General features: G+C 39.1%; 1 protein-coding gene and 1 long non-coding RNA gene across 2 annotated transcripts in view; one reads left to right on the top strand and one right to left on the bottom strand.

Moving 5' to 3' along the window:
* The first annotated feature begins 213 nt into the window (after positions 1–213).
* The window catches only part of LOC146505728 (contactin-associated protein-like 4), a 90,566-nt gene continuing 68,748 nt past the window's right edge, over positions 214–22,031 (top strand). Inside the window, exons 1-2 of the mRNA XM_085182479.1 lie at positions 214–901; positions 18,714–18,824. Of these exons, the coding sequence (XP_085038605.1) occupies positions 667–901; positions 18,714–18,824 (346 nt within the window). The 5' untranslated portion in view covers positions 214–666. The remainder of the gene's footprint in view (positions 902–18,713; positions 18,825–22,031) is intronic.
* LOC146505730 (uncharacterized) lies at positions 17,514–21,909 on the bottom strand. Its single transcript, XR_014877551.1, has 3 exons — positions 21,401–21,909; positions 18,516–18,808; positions 17,514–18,423 (listed from the first exon to the last, which is right to left on the bottom strand). It is a non-coding gene; the product is annotated as an uncharacterized LOC146505730 (long non-coding RNA).

Below are 22,031 nucleotides of genomic sequence, written 5' to 3'. Positions count from 1 at the left end.
ATGGTGATTAGCTTGTATGTTCAAAGTGGTTATAGATTTGTGCATTGACCTTATTTTAACCAGTTTATGGTGCATATGTTGCATTTATTGCCATAAAAATATTTTCATGCATTTTTGGGACAGTTTCTGGATCTAGATCTTGCTCAGAGTAAAGATTAAAGTAACAGCGCTGAGAATCAGACCTTTAATTTGAAGTCATCCTTTAAATTCCTGTATCATCCCTCACTGTGCTGCTTTGCTGATTTGCAGCGACCGAGTAACTGTGCTGGGGATCCCGTCACTGACCACTGGACCTGAACTGTTGGATTACACGATGACAAACAGACCGTGAGCAGGAGCCCCGAGCCTAATGGGACCTAAGATGACACTTTTTCTCAAATGTTGCTGGAACACAATAGCCCAGCCTGCAGTGGGTTTTCCATAGTTTTTAACCAAAGGATTCGAGCACACTAGAATTTCTTTAAGTCCTCTTAATGACTAAAGTAGCTTGCTTTGGCGCTGTGACATAATGAAAGCTTTCTCACTCCTCTCTCTCTCTCTCTCTTTCGCTCTCTCTCTGTGACTGTGTGCCTCTCTCCCTCACTTACTTCTTTCCCCTCACTCTGCAGAGTGCAGCCAAACAGAGAGCAGCCTTGCTTGTGGTGCTATCTCTTTGGAGCCAGGCGGATGTTGGTAAGCACGTTGGACGCAGAAGCAAAAAAATTTATCAGGGATCTGGGGAGTGAGAGAGTCTGGAGGACTGAAGTAAAGAGGAGTGGAGAGGCAGACTGTCTCCCACCTTCCCCGTGCTTTTCTTCAGCATCGTTTCACTTCGTCATGGATCTCTGGAGTAAAACAGTCCTGGGAATTAATGCACATGTCGCCCTTATATTATTCAGCTTGTATGGGGCAGTGAAAGCTGGTGAGTAGAATGAGATGTCATGTAAAGTTGTTTTTTCAGTTTGCATTAATACAAGTAGCTCATTTGCCTTGGAGTCGGAGTTTTTGAGCTCTCGGATATTTTGCATTCTGTGTGTCATCCATGAAAACTAACTTTGCTGTTTCACATGCTTTTTACAAAAACAATATCTGGATTTGGGAAAATGCACTCAAATCTTTTCATTGAGTTTGTTTCGGTTAAAAGGAGGCACTGGGAACCAGTGCATGAAGCATGGGGGTGGGAAAAGCGAACAAGAAACAATTTCTTCTCCCAAACCTTATTAAGCAGCTGCCCTTGAGCAAGGCACCTGCTCCAGTGAAGCTGCATACTTTAGAAGCATGAACATTGTGAACCAGGGAAAAAAGATAAAATAAGTTGTTGTTTTTTACTTTAATAATTCTTCATTTATTTCCTCTTAGTAGCATGTAGATATCAAAATGCTCAGAGTGTGAGAAAAAAAGGCCTGTTTGTTTCTGAAAACTTAAACTTCAGACTAAATTCATTAAGTTTTACTATTTTCATCTTTTTCTCCCTGTTTGTGTTTTGCAAATTATTTTGCAGTAACACATTTCTTTTGATTTATTTCTCCCTTTTTTGTTTTAAATCACTTGCAACGTGTTTCTTCTGATTTGGAACTTTTGAAGCATAATTGCTGATGATTTAGCAAAGCATAAAAGATCAACTGTAGGCATGAATCAAAGTATCCTGCCCTCACAAAGTGAAATATATCCCAAAATGCTTGTGTCACATAATCCCACTACACCACTGGGATCCAGATCACACACTGTTTTGATGGAAATGTTAACAGAGGGATCACTTTACATCTGAGTTGTTTGCATGTGCCACACACTGGTGTATCAGTGACAAAGCTGCTAACACAGTGGAATGAAGTGGGCAAATTTCTCCTCTCCTAGAGGTGATGCCGTATTAAACTGTATTTTGAGTCAACATGCCTGAACAAATACGATTTATTAAGCTTTTCAGAAAGCACCGCAGGCTTCATTCGGTGGAGGCAGCGTTGGACAGGCAGATAAATGGTAGATATTACTACGTCAGGCTTATATTCCCCTTGACAGACAACAGCCGCTGGACACGGAGATGTGCTGATATTATGGGCTTTGAAAGAGTGAAAAAAAGAGATAAAGAGATTTCTCTGCCTTGGAGGAAATGGTTTGGGCTGAACAAAGTGCCTATCAGAAACTATAACTAAAACAAAAGAAAATGCAGCGGTCTCTCTCAAATCAATAAGGCGCACTTGTAACCCATTTCTGCACTCTCAGAAAGCAAACATACAGTACATCATCCACTTAATAATCTCCAGTGTCCAGACCTCTCTCCACATTTTATTTGACTTTGTGTTAGTGCTGAGCCAGTGCCATAGGCAAGGTCTGACTCAAGCTATTTGTCAGAGCGAACAAAGGAGGTAAAACCGTCACAAGAGGGCAGATGCTTCTGTTTCTGCATCTGGTCACAGTGACCCTGCCGTCCACCCGCTGCTTCTCCCGAAAGTACTGAAGCAGCAATGTTCTTTTGGGAGAAGCAGCAGGTGGATGGCCGGACAAGCATTTCTGTGGCATGACAATTCAGGCTTCAGACAGGTCTGTGATGGGCAGCCTGTTTGCCCTATGAAGACTTCTAACGAATGAAAAGGCTCAACATCAACAACAGCAGGTGTTCTGATTAGAGGGTGCCAGCAAAGATTTCAAGAGAATACATGAATTATCTCAGGTTATAATCAGCTCATTAACGTTGTAGGAAGTACTTTGATATTAGCCATATCCCATCTTATGAATTCCAAATGATACCAGTAAAAAAAAAAGTGGGTATTAAAGTGTACCCACATGGGAAGTGTTGTGTGAACTGGCGTGATGACCAAACACGGATGAAAATCAGTGACATTCTATGCCCAACTCTGAGGTAAGCGATTAAAGTAACTAAATTAAGAGCACAAGATACGAGTGATTGACACATGACAGAAGAGCATTAGAGGGTTACCTAGGCAACTGGAACCTGGAATGTGCGTTAGTAACCAATCGTCAGCTTCATAGTGATGTGAAAAAAATTGAATCGCTGCCTGTTTGGAAGCGACTTTGTGATGGTCTGCACACATGGAAGCTTTGCTTCAAGCAGTCATGTCCTACAGAATAATTTGAAAGATGCTAACAATGGACATACGTGCACTGGTAATTTAATGTATTTAGAATTAGCACAAGTGTCCAGTTTTAACATTCTTAGGGTTTTAGGGCTGTGTACACTGATGCACATTGATTGAGGAATAGTTTACAATTTAAAGTCATCCCTCTGGACCAAAGAACCACAAAGAACAACTTTTTTTCCCCTCCAGTGTGTTTCAATCAATTTGTGTTCACAATCTGTTTGTAATTTTCTCCTGATGAACTAAAACAGCTGCTCATTTGGTGCCCTTGACTGTTTGTACAGTTATTTTCTGCAGATCATAGAAAGCGCAGATGCAATTTAGTGGTGGGATTTGTCCAGGATCACCAAGCTCCCTAATGAAGTTGTGGCTGTAGGAACAGCAAAGTAAAGACAGCTGATAACGAAAGCTTTGAGGAAGAAGGAAAGATGAAGCTGATATAGCTGATATCTCACTAACACTGCACCTAACTGTTAACATCTTATCAGAATCATTCACAGCCCAGCGTGACTAGATATCCTGTTCCAAGTCTCCCCAGTCTCACCTGAAGAAAGACAACAGTGGTTGATTTTTGACTACAGATAAAACGACATGTTGTTTGGATGATAAAAGGCCACTCACCTAAACACATTTTCCGTGTCTCCACAGGCCATTGTACAATAAAAATGACTCTCTTCTCATTAATTATGAGGCATTCATTAAATTCACATCCAACTTTCAATAACCGTTTGTTTCTCATTTCAAACCAACAGTCAAAGTGGTTCTTTTTACTCACAAGTTACAAGTCTGCCATAACCAACGAGAGTGAATTTTTTAATAATGACAGCAAAAAACTTTAGAAAGCCAACCCATGATCCTTCCCTACAGTATATATAAGAAAAATTTTAAGCAAAACTTTCCCATTATATTGCTGCATAATGATGTGGTTATTACTATAGCTATGATCGTACCACGAGTATGCTATTTATTTATTTCTCTGTCATCCATAAAATTAAAAGCTTAGGTTCTTTTTCAACCACAGCCTTCCTCTGTAACACCGTGCTTCAAAGACACGTTTTTCCACTCCAAAATGGTCCCGCATAGGTTGTGTGAACCTGGCACATCCAGCTGAATGCACAGAATGCACTTATCTCCTCCAATTATCTACACAACGTTCCTCCAAATACACATGCTGACAAACACACACCGCTAATGACGAGACAAAGCACGCGTCCAGACTGCTGTGTCTGTTCACACAAGACTCTACACGTAAAAGAGGTGCGAGGGATGTTTTTCTCTCTCTCTCTCTTCTTCTACTTGTCTCTAAAGTCCAACGTGGGTTCATTATCTCTTCACTCAGCTAATTTTGGACTCTGTAAAATGTGTGTTTCACCCGGGGCCTAATGACAGATAATACCACTTCTCTTCTAACCTGTGTGTCTGTGCGTAGGAGCATGCATGCGCTGATGTGTGAAACGTGTGCATCCTCTGACAAGAGGATGTGTGAACATGATGAAAGCAGAGCAAAGGAATGCTAATAAGAGATGTGCCTGTGAATGCACACATGATGTCTAAAAAATGTTTACATAATGCATGAATCAACAGTCTTTTACACATACTAATAACCCAGAAGAGAGGTTTCCAAACTGAAACATATATACGGTACTTACGTGGCAGTAGGTGCTGCATCTCGTAAAAACAAAAAAGCACAAGGAAGTGTTGTCTTCTTTAAGTTCAGTTTCCTTTTGTAGTTGATGTCGTGCAGGCACTTGTGGAGATTCTGGGGAAAACACAATAGAACAAGAAAAGTTTCCAGTGACCTTAAATAGATCACCTTATTTTCAGACAGGGTAAAAACAAAAATCTGAGGATATTTCAGCCTAATAAACGTAAACATGATCAAAGGCACGGAGGCTAAAGCTTATAGAAGACTGACATTAATCTCAAGCACGGATATTTATGCCAGTAGAAGAAATTAGGAAAATATATGTACATAATTTAAAAAAACAAATGCAAAATGAACTTAAATTGCAGGAACTGAAACAGTCGTATTAACGTGAAACTGCTATGTGAACCTTCCATGAAGAGTAGAAGTATTTCAACCACCTTCTACTTTAACACAACAAATTAGCCGCCATACAGGTTACGAGGTTCCTGCAGCACTTGTGTCACAAATGACACATTTAATGACACAAATTTGCAAGAAACATCTTAAATCGAGGATTTAACATATTTCTTGTTTACTGTGAATCACTTGCTTTGTGTAATCCTTAGGGATGGGGGGTGGGGGGGATTGATACAGCATAGTATTGAGATATTTTTGCTTGGCAATATTGTATCGATACAGGAAAATCAAATATTGCTTTTCTAGTAAATAAATTAAAATAACCTGGGAATAATATGAACAAGAGGATTCATCTCATGGATCACCATCTAATCTGCAATCATTCTCAGAGTGAGCTCAGCCAATCAGGAAGCTCTGTGAAGGTATGCCATTTCCTTGTTACCTGGAAGCAGGAGGTGAAAGTTTACCATCAATTCTGGAGCTAAGCTACCGGTGCTAAAGCAGCTGGTCATGAATGAATAAACTTTTGAGTACTCTCTGCGGGGTTTTAAAAATGATGAAATCTTTATATCACTAGCTGAATCGCTTGTTCTTATTATCAGCATAGCAGCAATGTATTCATGTTTAATATACATTATTAGCTCACTGATACAGTCACTACCCGATTTACATAATTTATGGAGTTTCCTGATTTTCTAATGGCTAACTCGAAATTTTGAGTTATTTTCTCAAAATGTTGCCTTGTTTCAAGTTGCACTAATAGTTAGTGTATGAGGATTGACTCAGTTTTGGAGCCAGCCTCAAGTGGCCACAAGTGGAAGTACAGTTTGGTCAAGCCGACATTCTTTTTGTCACAAACAGACTGAAGATGCATTTTCTGACACAGCACATTTATGTGCTCATAACATAGTCTAATGTTCAAATATGTAAAACTGATGTTAACAGAAAACCTTCGAGCACTATAGAGTGTGTGTCTGTTTTTTAAACACATTTTGGAAAATAAAATCTATTCAGTACTCTCAAGATGATTAAATTTGGTTGAAAATTGCATGAGCTGGGTAAATTAGCACCTGCCACAAGCCAAATTCCAGTAAAATATTTAAGTGGTTAGTATATTCCATTCATAAAATGAAAATCAGAAGTAATTATTTTGTCACTGCATGTTACATTTTCACATTTTATGATGTTAATTTCCCACCCACAAAGAGATTTACACTAGACAAAGTGGGTAATTAATGAAATGCTGGATATGTGATTTTCCTTCAAGATTTGATTTGATTCCCGACTGTTCATTTCACATAGAATATCCTGATTAAATTTTTACTTTTCACTATTTTGATATAAACATAAACCTGCAAATTTCATTAGTGAGGAAAGTGTTGTGCATTTCTTTACGCCTTTGATGTGATGGTGATGAATGATTCATGAGACACTGGTTTGTGACAGCAGAGATGAGAAAAGTGAGAGGAAGCTAAGGAGAACCCCTTGTCATATTTCTTCTTTAGTGTCATTTAGGAAAATGTGTGTTCAGAGAAGGCGAGTCATGAATGTGAGTTGATGAAGTCAAGGCCACGTTACGGCGGCGGCACCCATCAGAGTAAACTTGGAGCTGTCAGTCAAGAATCAGGATTTATTAACCCAGAGACAAGTAGTTAAGTGATAAAACTGACAGTGCTGTGCGGTCCATCCATCTGAGTTTGTGACACACTGATATTTGCTCAAGGCCAATGCCCCTGAATCTCTGGCTCCCTAAACACACGCTCATTTATCACAGGGTCCTGTCATCACTGTAGATCATGTGTAGCTGGTCCAAGAATCTGTCAAACTCTGCTAAGATCATTGTGTTCGGTCACTGCATTGTTGTGGGTCCTAGTTTGTATAAGAAGAGAACTTGAATTTACTGGTTGAAGATTTAAACCTTGCTGTAAAGAATCACTTGAGCAAAGTGTGAGAATCCCAACATACTAGAAGAATAAAGTGATGTTAAACCTAACTCAGGGCCAGATGCATTCTTTTCAGATTTCTAAAACTCTCAAGGATCTCAAAAGTTTGATTAGCCAGATTTAAAATCCCATCATTAGCTATGAGCGGAGTGGCTCCATAGTGTCATGGTTGATACATTCAGCTTATAAGCAAATATTCTTGTGAGCACTCCCAGTGGGGGAGGGATGTGTGTCAGGAAGGCCATCTTGCATGAAATTTGCATGAAATCAAATATGCAGACTCATCATGTGACATTTAGAACAAGAAAAGAAATTTCAGTGCATTCTTATTTAATTTGGACGTAAAATCAATCTTTGCACAAAAGGTTATTAGCAGTGTTGGTCAAGTTACTTGAAAAAAGTAATCAGTAACTAATTACTGATTACTTCCCCAAAAAAGTAATCCCATTACTTTACTGATTACTTATTTTCAAAAGTAATTAATTACTTAGTTACTTAGTTACTTTTTAACAACACGATTTACAACCTGAATAGGTGATAAAGTGATAGATCTTTCAGCCCAATTCTACTTTTTCTGCATAATCCATCATACAAAATGTAATCAAATGGAAAAGTCTCCTTTTTTAAAACTTGTTTTATCAGTTTTAATCTTTTAACTTTATGCATCAAGCAAAAATTTAATTATATGCACCATTCTCTGACTGGAGGAAATTTGTTTAACATTTAAACCTATTTTCTGCACATTCCAGCACATGAAATAAAATATTTTTTGTGTTTACACTCAGTCTTTCAAATAGATGCAAGTAAAACACAGCAGAAAATAAATAAAGTCAAAGACTAGCGGTCCTGTTGCTCTATTTTCACCTGTAAAGCAGGAGTGCAGTAGGCGGAGGTTTACGCTGGTGCAGGTGTGCCGCAGCGGTCAGTTGAAGAATCCGCGAGTTTCTCTGTGAGTTTCCCATTACGTCGTAGCGCACTCTGTGCTTGCTCAGAAGTTTAGGGGGTTTTTTCGCTGTAAAAAGAAGTTTTCTTCCCACGCACAACAGACGCTAATGTTTTTGTTACTTTTTATGGAATCAAACTCAAAGTAAGGTCAGTACTTCCACACTTTAAACGCTGCACGCTCATACTCTCTCCCGCACTCGATATATGATCCATTGTTGATCTGCACACAGCTGTTGTCACCAACGTCGCACTCGCTTACGTCACTGTCATGAGACATTCTCGCAAAAAAATCACGGTTTTAGTAACGCAGTAACGCAGCGTTCCTACAGGAAAGTAACAGTAATCTAATTACCGTTTTTGCAATAGTAATCCCTTACTTTACTCGTTACGTGAGAAAAGTAATCGGATTACAATTACCTGGTTATTAGACATGGTAATGAAGACAGTAGAAAACAGAAAAGTTCTCATAAGAAGATTGGAAGATTGTTCGTGAGTAAAAATCCTTTCTCCAAGGACACTGGCTTTGTTTGTTGGACCTTGATAGTTTTGCAATGATTTTATATTATGAAGCCTCACTGAAAACATCGTTGAAGGGTAAATATGTAGGCCTCCACATTATATTTAAAAAACAAGCAAACAAAAAGAAGCCTCTCTTTTTGTTTTACCTTGCTCTTTGTTAAGCTTGTGGTTAGGATTAGGAAAAAAGAAATTGACACTGACACTGCCAAGTCACACAAAAACAAGATTTTTCACAGTTTTTGTAAAAATACTACCCTTGTACCAACGCAGCTGTGACATTCTGCTCCAAGTCTGAGCTCATGCACTGTATCTCTCTCATTAGCTGATAGACATGTTGTACCTACATGCATTTCTTCACAAAAATTTGAATGTGGAACTCCTCAGTTACATAAAAGCCTTTCTACAGTACTTCTGGGTCATAGTTTATTATTTATAATGTACTGTTATAATACTTCTACTTGTCTAATTAGTAAGCATGCAGTATTACTTCTGTGTTGTACGTATTTATTCTGCACGTACCGTACATTGTTTACCTGTCATTTATTACACCTGCCCTGACTGTAATGCATTAACTTTAGGTTGATTTAATGGATGTCGCTGACAGCTGAATGTCATCTCTAACATGCATATTTTACAAAGAACAGGGACAACGTAATGTATTCATAATTCAGAAATAATTTAGCTTGCCACATGTATGCTTTGTCATCCTCACATTCCTTTGGACTGCAAATCATCTTCTGCAACCTACCACACTCAGAGCTGCCACTGTAATTAGATTAGATGCAGCATCGTGGCAAATGTGAGAGCGGTTGAAATGCCAAGACATAATCTGATATTGAGCACCTCGGGATAAAGCTGAGTCAAAGCTAAAACTTTGAGATGTAAGAGACATATATATCTGACAAGCAATTTAACGATTCAGTAAATGAGGCTGAAGAAATAGCAGAGAAAGATGAGTGTGCACCATCAGAGTGCTGAAACTTTCAGTTCATTTTATGTTACTTCACTATATAATCAGTTTGAGAATAGCATCCCAGCAGCTGGCAAAGATTCAAAGACAAAAATCTACACCAAACAGCTGAGAAAACTCCTACTGTAACTACTGTGACCCCAAATTATGAATAGGCTAAAACTTATGCATTTTACATAATAATAATTAGCTGGTGACATAAATATTTCTCACTGATTAAAATCTAGCATCATCTCATTTGAATTGTTTTCATCCTTCCCTCTCATGCATACTAATCCCTCTTCCAGAAGCAAGCAGAGAATTGTTTGTAATAATCATAAAATCTGTCAGAGGCGCAGGCAGCCACGGTTATAAATGCATCTGTCTGAGATGAGATAATGAGTAGCAAACATTGTTTCATTTAGGAAAAATCATATAAGAATATGATCAGTAACCTAATTCAGTTCAAGTTTAATGTGTAGAAAATAAGATTTCGCAGCAACACTTAAATAATTACAAATACATGCAAAATTAATTTTTTCTTCATAAATAAAAGAAGATATAACAGTTATTGTTGCATTAATGTTGCATCCTGTCATGTTGTTGGCTTTTTGGTGTATTTGTTGGCTTCTGGTTTCCATGTTTACCTTTTCCTAGTTCTAGGGTCACTGCTTGTTACAGCCCATTTAATTTTAATGATATAGGTACACTAACCGGTCCCTTTGTCTGGTACCCCTGTTCAGCTGCTGGTGAACATCCAAACCGAGCATCAAGATGGTTGGAGAAATATGATTTAAGTGACTTTGAATGTGAAATTGTTGCTGATGCCAGACAGACTTGGTTTGAATATTACAGAAATTGCTAATGACGCTCCAGAAATGAAAAAATATCCAATGAGCAGCAGTTCTCTGAGCCAAAATGCCATGCTGATGCCAAAGATCAGAGCAGAATAGCCAGACTGACAAGCTGATAGGAGGCCAACAGCAACTCAAATAACCACTGTTACAAAGGTGTGCAGAAGATTATCTGTAAACGCACAACATGTCGAACCTTGAAGGGCTACAGCAGCCGCAGAAGAAAAGGAAACTAAGGCTATAATGTGCACAGGCTCACTAAATTTGTCAATATGATCCAAACTCTCAGAGTAATGTATCCAATACCTTGTTAAATCAATACCATGAAAAGATAAAGTAGTTCTGAAGGCAAAGTGGGGTCCAAACTGGTACTAGCAGTGATTGGTGAGTGTATATTCCAAAGATTTTCCTTGCGCTTGTTCCTGTTGTTGTTGTACTTCTTTTGTCTATCCACATGTTTACATTGTGTTCACATGCTCAAAAAATTAAGTGAACCTTCAGACATTGAATCTTATTGAATGGAATTTTAAAGTTTTAAATCTCTACTAACATATATTGTGCACTTTGTTAAGAAAACCAGGAAAAGGTCAGTGGAAACCAAAATAAGCATTAACCCTTTGAGGATTGGTTTAAAAAGGGGGATATACTTAATTTATCCCAAATTTAGGAAATTACTAATCAAGTTTTGAAGTATGTCCTCCCAACAGGAAGTCTTATATCCTCTCCTGCGTCAACAGACCTTACTAAAAATGTGTTTGTGTGTAACGATGAATCCCTGCCAACTATAAAAGTGCTGATCAATAGTATATGGACTAATCTACTTGTGCATTACTAGTTCAGGAACCAATACAACGAGACACAAGAAAGAAAGGCAGATGAACGCTGTAAAATAAAATCTTTTGTTGATAGTTCTATGAACTCCTCGGGGTAGAGGCAGTAGCATGAAGCCATAATGAAGTATGGAGTTAAATATGGAGGTTAATGCAGTTGGTGTAACTGTCATATAAGTTATGCACTCAATCTGTCTTTAACGCACAAATGTACAAAGATGAAATGGCTTCAGGTGTATAGCAACAGCTTAAGAGAAGTCCATGCTGTGCTGTCTTTGCACTGTTGTAAATTTAGTGTAAAATCCAGTTTTTGGAATTTGCCTCTTGGTTATTTTCTCAGATGGGAAATACTAAAAACTTGCAAAACAATAATAAAAATGTCATGCTGTGACAAGAAAAGGCTTCCCGTTCACGCATATATCATTAACTAGTAGCTCCCAGTTATTCCAACAAATGATAGACTTAATGTGATGAGCTGAATATTCAGTATTTCAAAAATGCAAAACAGGAACCATCAACAAGCTTTGCCAGCAATGCACTAATGAATTGTTTTTGTTCTTTTAGTATGTTCCTTTTGATTTCTATGCTGCACTACGTGAGTAGTTGGGAGTCCAATATTTCACCGGTAATTGAAGTCTGTGACGTTTTGCATTGTTTTGCCATATTCTGTAACCTTTCCAGCACTGAAGAACCAGGTTTCAGTTTTCTGTCACGGCAGATGGGATGAAAGTTAAACGTGTATGCAGAGGATTGCTCCTCTGGTACTCAAAGGATTACAGTCACCCGCACATCTCAAGTAAAGGTCTGTTTCTCACTTGAAAACATTTTCGTAATGTAGACAGCTCTCTTGATATGCTGCCAAAATCTTATTGAATCTAAATTTGGTTAGAAAATATGCTTCACCGAGCTGCTACTTTTTTATTTGCCCTTGGCCTAAATTATATGCGAATGTGACAAGGATTGTACCTAGGACATGCATGAGCGAACACAAGGTTTTGCAGCAGCATGAAAGACTTCTACCTGTCTTGTTCCCTAAATATTCCTGCAATGAGCACAAAGATACTTCGATATTGTTAGAATTCTGCACCATACACAGGGGTCGGGCCCTCCCACCAGGGGAGGAAGCCACAGTTTCTGCTCAGTGCAGGAGCCCAGTGGAGATTTAATGCGTAGCGCATTTCTAGAGAGGACATGAACTACATATTTCTTTTCCTTTTTCTTCTTTGAGTTCTCTCTGGTCTCTGTTTTATTTTATTTGCAACCAGGAATTTCCAGAATCTCATATTTGCATACTAAAGAAAAACATTGTCTCTGTGAACTTATTTTTATCTGTTACTCTTAAAGAATGAACTGCGAAAATTCCTCAGTGATTGTGGTTCATATTTTTTTTTAGAATTGAAGACGTGTCTAGGATGAGTGGTGAAACATCTTCCCTAACTCAAAGAACTCCGGTTGGCTTTATTGTACACGTCAACATGTACAAGTTATTATGTCCATATTGACATGACACATCCCACAGCTGCCACAGATTTGTCAGCGGCACAACTATAATGCAATTATCGCAATCCAGCATATTCTAAAATTGCTCTACTGGACTGAAATCTGGTGACAGTGAAAACCATTTCTGTACGGTGAACACTCTCATGCTCAAGAAGACAGTTTAAGAGAGATTAAATGTTTTCCTGCTGGAAGCAGCCATCAGAAGATGGGTATATGGTCATAAAGGGATGGACATGGTTAAGCAACAGTACTCATTAAAATGATACCCAACTGGTACTAAAGTATACCAAGAAAATATTCCCCCCACCGTTTTACCACTACGGTGATACATGGACCCATGTTGTTTACACTAAATTCTGTGTGTAGCCTCGGTTTCCCATCAGGCATGCAACCCAGTGTGGTCTTCTGCTGCTGTAGACCATCTGCTTCAGTGTTTGATGTGTTTTACATTCAAACATGCTTTTTTTCATACCTTGGATATAACAATCGATTTCATTTGATTCTCTGTTGGATTTCTGTCAGTTTGAAGCAGTCTGGGCTTTCTCCTCTCACACAACAAGTCATTTTCATCTAGAGTAAGGCCTCTGACGGGATTCTTTGTAAACTCAAGAGATGGTTGTGTAGGAAAATCACAGCAGTTTCTGAAATACTCAGAGCACATCTGTCACCAATAACCACGCCATATTCCAAGTCACAAAAACCACCTTTCTTTCCTATTCAGATGCTCGGTTTGAACTTCAGTAGGTGGTCTTGAACATGTCTACATGCCTACATGCTTTGAGCCATATGACTGGCTAAACTGAAATTTGTGTCAGCGAGCAGTGATTGTATTTCTGAAGGTGTTACACGATCAACAGCAACAGCAATGTAACACAGTCTAACGCAATATCCAGCCTCAAATATAACTCTACTTAATCAGCATTAAGACATTATGTGTCATTGTTAGGTATTTGAAAATAAATCTACTCATGTTGCCTCCTCAAAAAAAAAAAAAGAAGATGTAATACGCTTCCATTAACGTTTTGCAAGATATGACTTGCACTGGATACTGTGTTTGACAGTGAACTGAGCTACTGACTGGCAGTTTTTGAGTGGATAAGCATCTGTTTCAAACAATACCAGCATGCCAGAGGTGTTTATAACAAGGCAGGACTGGAAACATTTTTTTTTAGCATTCAGTCGCAGCTCAGGAGCTATTCAATAGGCAGGCTCCTGTGTCAAGCCAGAGATACATGCTGGAATGAAGGCAGGTAAGTCAGAGCAGAAGAGAGATCTCCCCGATGAAATGCCCCATTCTGCTACCTATATACTAGCAAAAACGTGACATTACGAAGCTTATTTTAAATTAAAAGACAACTGAAGATGCACATACTTAATTGGGTCTGTGTATGCGCACCATCATGAAAAAATGCAGTCCTGAGATCCCAACTGTAGTGGGAAGTACCACAACGATGGATTTAAGTACTTCAACAGGTGTTTAGAAGTCGGTCTCTCTCTCTTTGGACAGATTTGTCAATACAAGTAGTCCCTAGGTGCTCCCAAATAGAAATATAAACATCGTAATGGGCATTGCTGCCGGTGTGATGTCACTGCAAAATGGTCTCTGGTGCACATAATTCACAGTGATCCACTCCACTATTATCTGTATAATAATTTATCATCTAGTAAGTTTTTCAACATCTGCCCCTAAGCAATGCAAGACAGCCTGGCATTGCAAAATCCGAAATAAATAATGTGCCAAATGATTAAATGTTATCCCTAGAAATATTTTGCTTTTTCTTTGTATACGTTTGGTATCCTGTGATTAAAGAAAATGTAAAGGTGAGTGGACAGCTCTTTCTCTGGATGTCTGTATGTTACACCAAAACCTTAATAACTCCAATGGCAGTAAAAAAGCACAGGTGTTATTGTTTATGGTCATGCTACGGAACTCTTACCCTGCTAATGGAAACAACTTCCTGGTGTGTATTACTGAAACATAAACTATTGTATTTGCAATAAGTGCTTACAATTTTTGTTGGAGGATTTAGTTAAAAACCTATTTTTTGCCTTTTTACAGCTTTATTTGAAAGGGTACAGTGAAGAGTGACAGGAAAGCAGAGGGAATGACATGTGGCAAAGGGCCACAGCTCGGACTCGAACCCGCCTGCTCATCTCAGTGAGCTTAACTGGCACCTTCTTGTTGGAGGATTGAGGAATATTTGAGTTTGAGGCTCTAATATTTTTTGCTGGGCATTACTGGCTAGAAAATAAAGTCAGTTAGACATTAAGCACCACTGTATTGAGAGTCCAGTATCATTAAGGAGCTCCATACCAATAAATCTGACAGCTCTTGTTCATTTAGATGAAGCCACTCATGAATGCTTCTGCTATTTCACTGACAGAGTAAAGTTGACTCCATTTGGTGAGACAACACGATGGCAGGATGCATGAGAGAATGTGTGTAAAGTTCATTCTTTTGGATATATATTTATTTCATACATGCCATGGGCGTGCAGAGCACTGGGAGGGGTTCTCTTTTTATAGCACTCTCAAAGTCACAGGAGGTTTGAATACAAGAGCTGTCAGGGCTAATGATTCACAATATCACTATTTAGGTTGAGGGCTGTCAAGCTAGCACTCCATTACTAGCCCTAACACCCATTCCTCTGAGAGCCTACACTGTCTGCTTCTACATGGTCTTAAAAATATGGGCTGGAAACAAATAACCAAAAAAGCAACATGGAGCAAACAGAATGAGTACCAGAGAATTTAATTGTACTGTGTGGTCTCTGTTTTATGTCTTAACTCTTCCACGAGAAACTGAACTCCAGTTGAGTAAGCAGTAAGTGTTCAGAGCCAACTTAATTTATTATGCACAATTCTGTGATTGTGTATGCAGCTTCACAGCTAACAACACCAGCTACTGGACCTATAAAATGTTGTGATTGAGTGAGTGCAGACCTAATAGTTAAAGTTAGTTAAACTTAAGTTTTCTTAAGAGAAGCCCTTAAAAGGTATTAAAACCATTAGAATCCAATTTGGAAAAATTTCCACCTTTATCAATCCACAGGTTTAGCTTCATATACATGAGTGTGAAACAAGCAGAAGAAGGAGTTCTATTGGGCTTAGTTAAGTTGTGACACTCTGGAGGCAGCTGACAGGTACAAAAAGGACAGTTGGAGCGAGGTCCTTGCAGTATGTGAAGCAAAAACTTGGATGCAGGAGGAGTTTGGCTAGGCCATCGAGCAAGACTTTCAGCCAACATCAAGGCACTTCTAAGAAACAGTCAGGTAACTGCAGAATGGCAAGCAACCTCCTTTTCAACGTGTATACAGTGGGGACAGAGTGTTGCTGACCTTAACTGAGGTTATAGTCAGTTGTTGCAAAGAATACTTTAAAGAGTGTGAGAGGAATTGAGGAGATCCTCAAAGTGGAAGCAGAGCAGGGGACGATGGGGATGACTCGCTTATCAGGGTGGCCGAGGTCACTGAAGCAGTCAAAAAGTGACAAAGCTTTGCTTTGGGTTTCTTAAAGTTGACTGACACACCTCTGCAGCGTCAGATCGACGTTAGGGATAGTGCCTCTGTATTGACGCCGGACAGTGGTCACCCTTTTCAAGAAGTGGAACCAGGAAACGTGGTCCAGTTTCAGAAGCATCGCACTCCTCAGCGTATGGCTTTATCCTGTGCTTTCTGTTGCTAAATGTACATAGGTGAACTCAGTGAAGGTCTTTAATTTCAACACACAAAAAGCTGCATTTCAAATATATAATGAATGAATAACTGGACACTGAACAAAATAAATAAGAACAAGGTCTCGAAGTTCTCTTTAAATGGACACGAGAAATTTCAAATATATTTTAAATCAATAAAATGTTGACATTCAAGAATGCCTGAAATATCTTGTATTATAATGTTTCATAGGAGTTCGAACAATATATTCAAAGATACTGTTTATTATTATTGCAGTTTTGAATTAATATATCTTTATCACATATGTTTGCTGGAAATACAACCAACGCCTAGTCATCCTGCATCATCACATTCTGCCTATTTGTGAAATACCTGTCTCACTATGTCGAAGGTCACCTTTGCTTTTAGTCCTTGATGCACTTAATGCAGCAATATTTTTCCTGAGAAATTAAAACAGTTGTGTTTTAAGGCACAAAGTCTAGATTTGGAAGTTAGCAGGGTGTTGTGGTTAATGTCCTGTTTGGACGTTTGTGTTGCAAGTTTCTTTTTTTACTTAAAACTAGCTAAAACTACGTGGTCTGGTTTAACTTAAATAAATGTTTGAAGAAGATCAGGAAAGCATGACATATGAGCAGCTATATGTAACTAGTTGGAAGTCAGCTATCCATCTCACTACTGTCGCTACACACTGCCGCTAAAGGACACCTTGTATTCAAAATTAGCTTTGACAGCAACACAGAAATGGGAACCGACTACGTTATAACTTCTCTGCTTAAAGAATCAAATGATCTCTTACTCATGAAAACTTTATTTCTTATTTTTGCATAATTTTAGACACACAAAGCCACAAACAGTACACATTATACCTCTCTTTTATATTAACTTCCAACCTTGGCATTCTTGGAAATCTATATAGGTATTTTGTTTTGTGTAGGCAATGGCACAAACACCATGGTATACCTAAACATATATACGGTTTAAATCTTCAGTGTTTCACCGAAAGAAGATCTGTTTACACCTTAATTTTCAAGTCCAGACTCTAAGTGTCTTTTTCATATACATTGAAAGGGGATGAAAAATGCAGCTGTCAGCTTCACCTCTCTCAGTTGATAATTGAAAAGATAGACTAGATGGCACTTTCATTCAGGAAGGGGTGGGGTGAAAAACTAAAAATATATTGCAAAACATCAATTGTCATAGGAACAGGAACCGATCATTTATTGTTCAAAATCAGCCATCCAACTTCAAAAGATTCATTTTTATACACCTGACTGTAGACAATTGTGGATATCCATTCAAGTATCAAGGAGACATTAGTAGATTTTTATAATTATGCATTATCTTTAAGTTGCTCCCCTTTATCAGCTGCCAGAAACAGGTGCTTTTGTTTGGAGATGAAGTGCACAGATGTAGATCTTAAAAATTTTATGCAAATAATCGTTAAACTGTGTAAACACACAAATGCCTATTACGCTTTATCAAAAAGTTCAATTGTATTTAGCTTCTGGTCATTTTTATCCTTTGCATGCCAGTACTTTTGTTTATAATCCAGAGTAATTTTGTACTTGATTTTTAATGCTTTACTTTCTACATTGCAAAATTCTCTGTACCGTGTTGTTTAATCTCAATTAAAATGATCAAAGTGAAAGCAAAGTCAAACTTTCTGTGCAACTTCCCAGAACAGGCAGAAATCCAATATCAAAGCAGGAAGGCCAAGTCTGATTAAATCTTGACTAAACAAAGCTTAAGATGCTTCATTTATATAATCTCACCAAGAGATATCTCTCTCCAAGCTCTCGAAGATATTTGGCTCCCGGCCACAAAGATCATCTAGCAGAAGGAGGATTTAGCTGAAGTCCAATCCTCAAGTCACTTCAGCGGATTACTGAACATTTTAGTTTGTTAAATAACTGTTTATCAGACATGAATGCACACAAATCTGCATATTTCTTTTCATTATTGCTTATAACTGACAAAATGTTGCCTTGAACTTATGCTTGCAGTGGTTTTTTTTAAATGAACGTAAAAATGTAATTATGTATATTCATGTAATCATGGAGTCGCTGGTAAAGCTCAAAGATGCTGCCGAGTCTGTAAATTGAAAGAAAGGCTAAATGTATCGTACTACACTCAGCATCAATTTAATATAGTCAATAAGAATTAGACAGTATGAGTAGCCTCACCTGACATGACTGATCCACTCCACTGTTGGCCATTATGTTAAATGAATGTGTTTTGTCAGATGGCGAGAACACTACACAGCTTAAAGCCCAATAGTTATGAACATTAATCTCTATTGTGTTTAACATTTGCAACAATGACGAGGTGTATGCTCACCTATTGTTTTAAATTATGTGTTTTCTGTGTCCTGTGATTCTCAGAGGTGTGTCACAGTCCGCTAGTATCCAACCTGCCACCATCATCGTTCAGGAGCTCATCACAGTTATCCGGCAGCCATGGACCCGGCTTTGCCAAGCTGAACCGGAGAGAAGGTGAGTAACAGTAATTACTGCATTTGTCTTGGCTGAGATGTTTTTGATCAATAAATCAAACTCCATTAGCTTTCCACATGGATTTCCCTAAGTGTTGTACTTAGGGCAGAAGGTAGGCATTACTTTTCATATTAATACTTAATCAAACGAAAGTGTGAAACTGTGTGATATGAACGATTCTGCAGACTTTAGCAACTCCATCCACTGCTGTGTTTCGGCAACCCATGTACAACTGTCAATATGAAATTGGAGGGCGTAACTCTAAAAGGAGCTGTTGTTAAGAAGCTAGATAAACTAAAGTTTAGTTTTTTCTATATAGCACAGATTCACACACACTTATATTATGGTAAAAAGCCCCTTAACACCTACAATATTAGACAGTTAATGCCAATGATTTAACAGTCCTTTTTGCACAAGGACAGCATGATGCTTGGGAGCAAGATAGCTCTGAAAGAACCAAGGCTCAAGGAGCAGCAGTCATCTTCCTCCCACACACTGGAGGCTTAGGGGTAAAGAAAGGAAAGAAAAGCAATACCTCTGTACAGGACAGAGTAGACAAAAGGTAATGACATGCAGTTGTTGCAGAGATTGCATGCAGAGTTAAAAAAAAAAATTGAGTCATTGAGAGTCCCTCTGAAGTTTCAGTCTATCACAGCCTGACCCAGCCCTAACTATAAACTCAATCAAGAAGTTTTAAGCCTAATTTCCTGAACTCAAACTACTAATAGTTTTCACAGCAGAGTAGACCAATAGTTAAAAGTTCAGCCTCCCATTTTATTTTTGGAAACTCCTGCAAGTAAGCCTGCAGTTTGAGAATGAAGTGTTCTATTATAATGTACTATGACTAAATATTATGGGCTGATCATTCAAGAGTTTGAATCCCTTCTACTCACAAATTAAATCTGGCAGTGACATTTAGGAGAAATATGATCTCTCTCCCTCATCCCTGTTAGTGCTCTCAGTGTGGTTTTTAAAACTCAACTGAATAACTTCACTGGGAGCTTTGAGAATAAGCTAATAACAAGAAATTATTATGTATAGGCTAGAAGTTAGAAAAGCATGGACTAGAACAGGGGTGGGCAACTCCAGGCCTCAAGGGCCGGTGTCCCTGCAGGTTTTAGATGTGTCCTTGGACCAACACAGCTGATTTAAATGGCTAAATTAGCTCCTCAACGGTCGTGTCCAAATTCATGGGCTGCATCCTCCTGAGGCCGCATTTGTAGACCGATTACGTCACAGCGACGCGCCGAAGGCTGTCCAAATTCGTAGACTCCTCCGAATGCAGCCGACAAATGCGTCCTCCTTTTCCCTGATTTTGAAGGATGGGTCGGGTGTGTCCTTTTTGGCCCACCATATCCCAGAATTCATAGCGCGGCCCAGCCAAGCTCCAGTTTCCGGCAATGGCGGCCGCTACTAAGTTTTAAAATTACTCTTATTAAACTTTCTGGGCCACAAAATAAACTTTAAACATATTTTCAGGCGAGAATGTGGGTTAGCTCGTTGATAATTACTAATGAACACAAAAAACGGAGAAAGATTTCGGGGTCCATTTTCGATTTTCGTGCCGTGGCGCTGACAACCGGAAATACTCTGAATTAAGGGCGGGAGTAGATTGAGAAGGCTAGACCGTCCAATTCCATAGCCGTTTACTTCCGGCCTACCCGACCTCCTGAGGACCCGGCCCACGTAGACCGCGAAGGCCGGGTCCTCAGGAGGATGAAGCCCATGAATTTGGACACGACCAACATGTCCCAAAGTTCTCCAGAGGCCTGGTAACGAACTAATCATGTGATTCAGGTGTGTTGACCCAAGGTGAGATATAAAACCTGCAGGACACTGGCCCTCGAGGCCTGGAATTGCCCACCCCTGGCCTAGAATATAACCAATGTTGTAAGAGGTGGAAAAGGGACAAAAATTAAGAGGTTTCAAGGCAAAACTTAATAAAAAAGTTGGTTAGTTGGATTATAGAAGTCCATCACAAATCCAAAAAACAAATATAAACAGCAGAATCAAAAGTCACCCAGCACACATGAGGGACAACAACCAAGCAAGGAACACAAAAAAACTAACAGAGGTCAGAGGAAATATATGGCTATTTATACACTAAGTTAATTAAGACAGAGTGGAAACACCAGGGGAACAAGACACAGCTGAACCAAGTCTGAAAATGAGACATGGGGGTGTCCAAATTCATGGGCTGCATCCTCCTGAGGCCGCATTTGTAGGCCGAGTACGTCACAGCGACGCGACGAAGGCTGTCCAAATTCGTAGACTCGAATGCAGCCGACAAATGCGTCCTCATTTTCCCCGAATTTGAAGGATGGGTCGGTGTGTCCTTCGTGGCCCACCATATCCCAGAATTCATAGCGCTGCTCAGCCAATTCCATTTTTCAATAATGTCGGCCGCTACTGTCACGGGTTGCCGGCGCAAACCGTGTGTGAATTATTTAGGACCCAAGATGCGGCAGCTCTGGTGCAAGTGAGTTTATTTAGCAAAAGTAGATACAAACAGAGATGGCGAGGGTGAGCTTAAAACTAAGAAAGCCTAAACTGGGAACAACTAAGGAAAAACAAACCTGAAATCTTGAGACAAGAAACTGAGATGCAGGGAGATGACGAGAACATAGAGAAAAAACCACAAAGGACGACAGAGGGAGAAACGCAAACAAACCAGCAACTAACAGAAGCAGACACAAGGTTTAAATACACAGAAGGATAACGAGCGAATGAGACACAAAAGGAGGGCACAGCTGGGAGTAATCCGACCTGACGAGACAGGGGAAAAGTAAACTGTACACACTGAGATCATACACGGATCTTCAAAGTAAAACAGGAAACACATACACGTAATGACATAACCCACAACCTTAACACAGGGACACAGAACATAGGAACATGAACCATGAAACAGAAGAGTACAAACACCCAAGGTAACCAAAACCACAGAATAATAATAAACTAAAACATAAACACGGAGTCACAGACTCCGGATCATGACAGGTACTAAGTTTTAAAATTACTCTTATTACTCTTTCTGGGTCACAAAATAAACTTTTAACATATTTTCAGGCGAGAATGTAGCTGTGTAAACTTCAAATATGCTCAGTTTATCAAGATATCACATGTTTGCAAAACGTCTTCGGAGACGTCTGTTATCCACCAGCTCGATAGCTAGCCAGAAGCTCGAGGGTCACTGAAGCCGCCGAG

Source organism: Neolamprologus multifasciatus, chromosome 13 (genome assembly GCF_963576455.1).
Source record: "Neolamprologus multifasciatus chromosome 13, fNeoMul1.2, whole genome shotgun sequence".
Classification (NCBI taxonomy): Eukaryota; Metazoa; Chordata; class Actinopteri; order Cichliformes; family Cichlidae; genus Neolamprologus; species Neolamprologus multifasciatus.
Note: the sequence above shows the minus strand (reverse complement) of the source record. Positions and strands in the feature narration are given on the sequence as shown.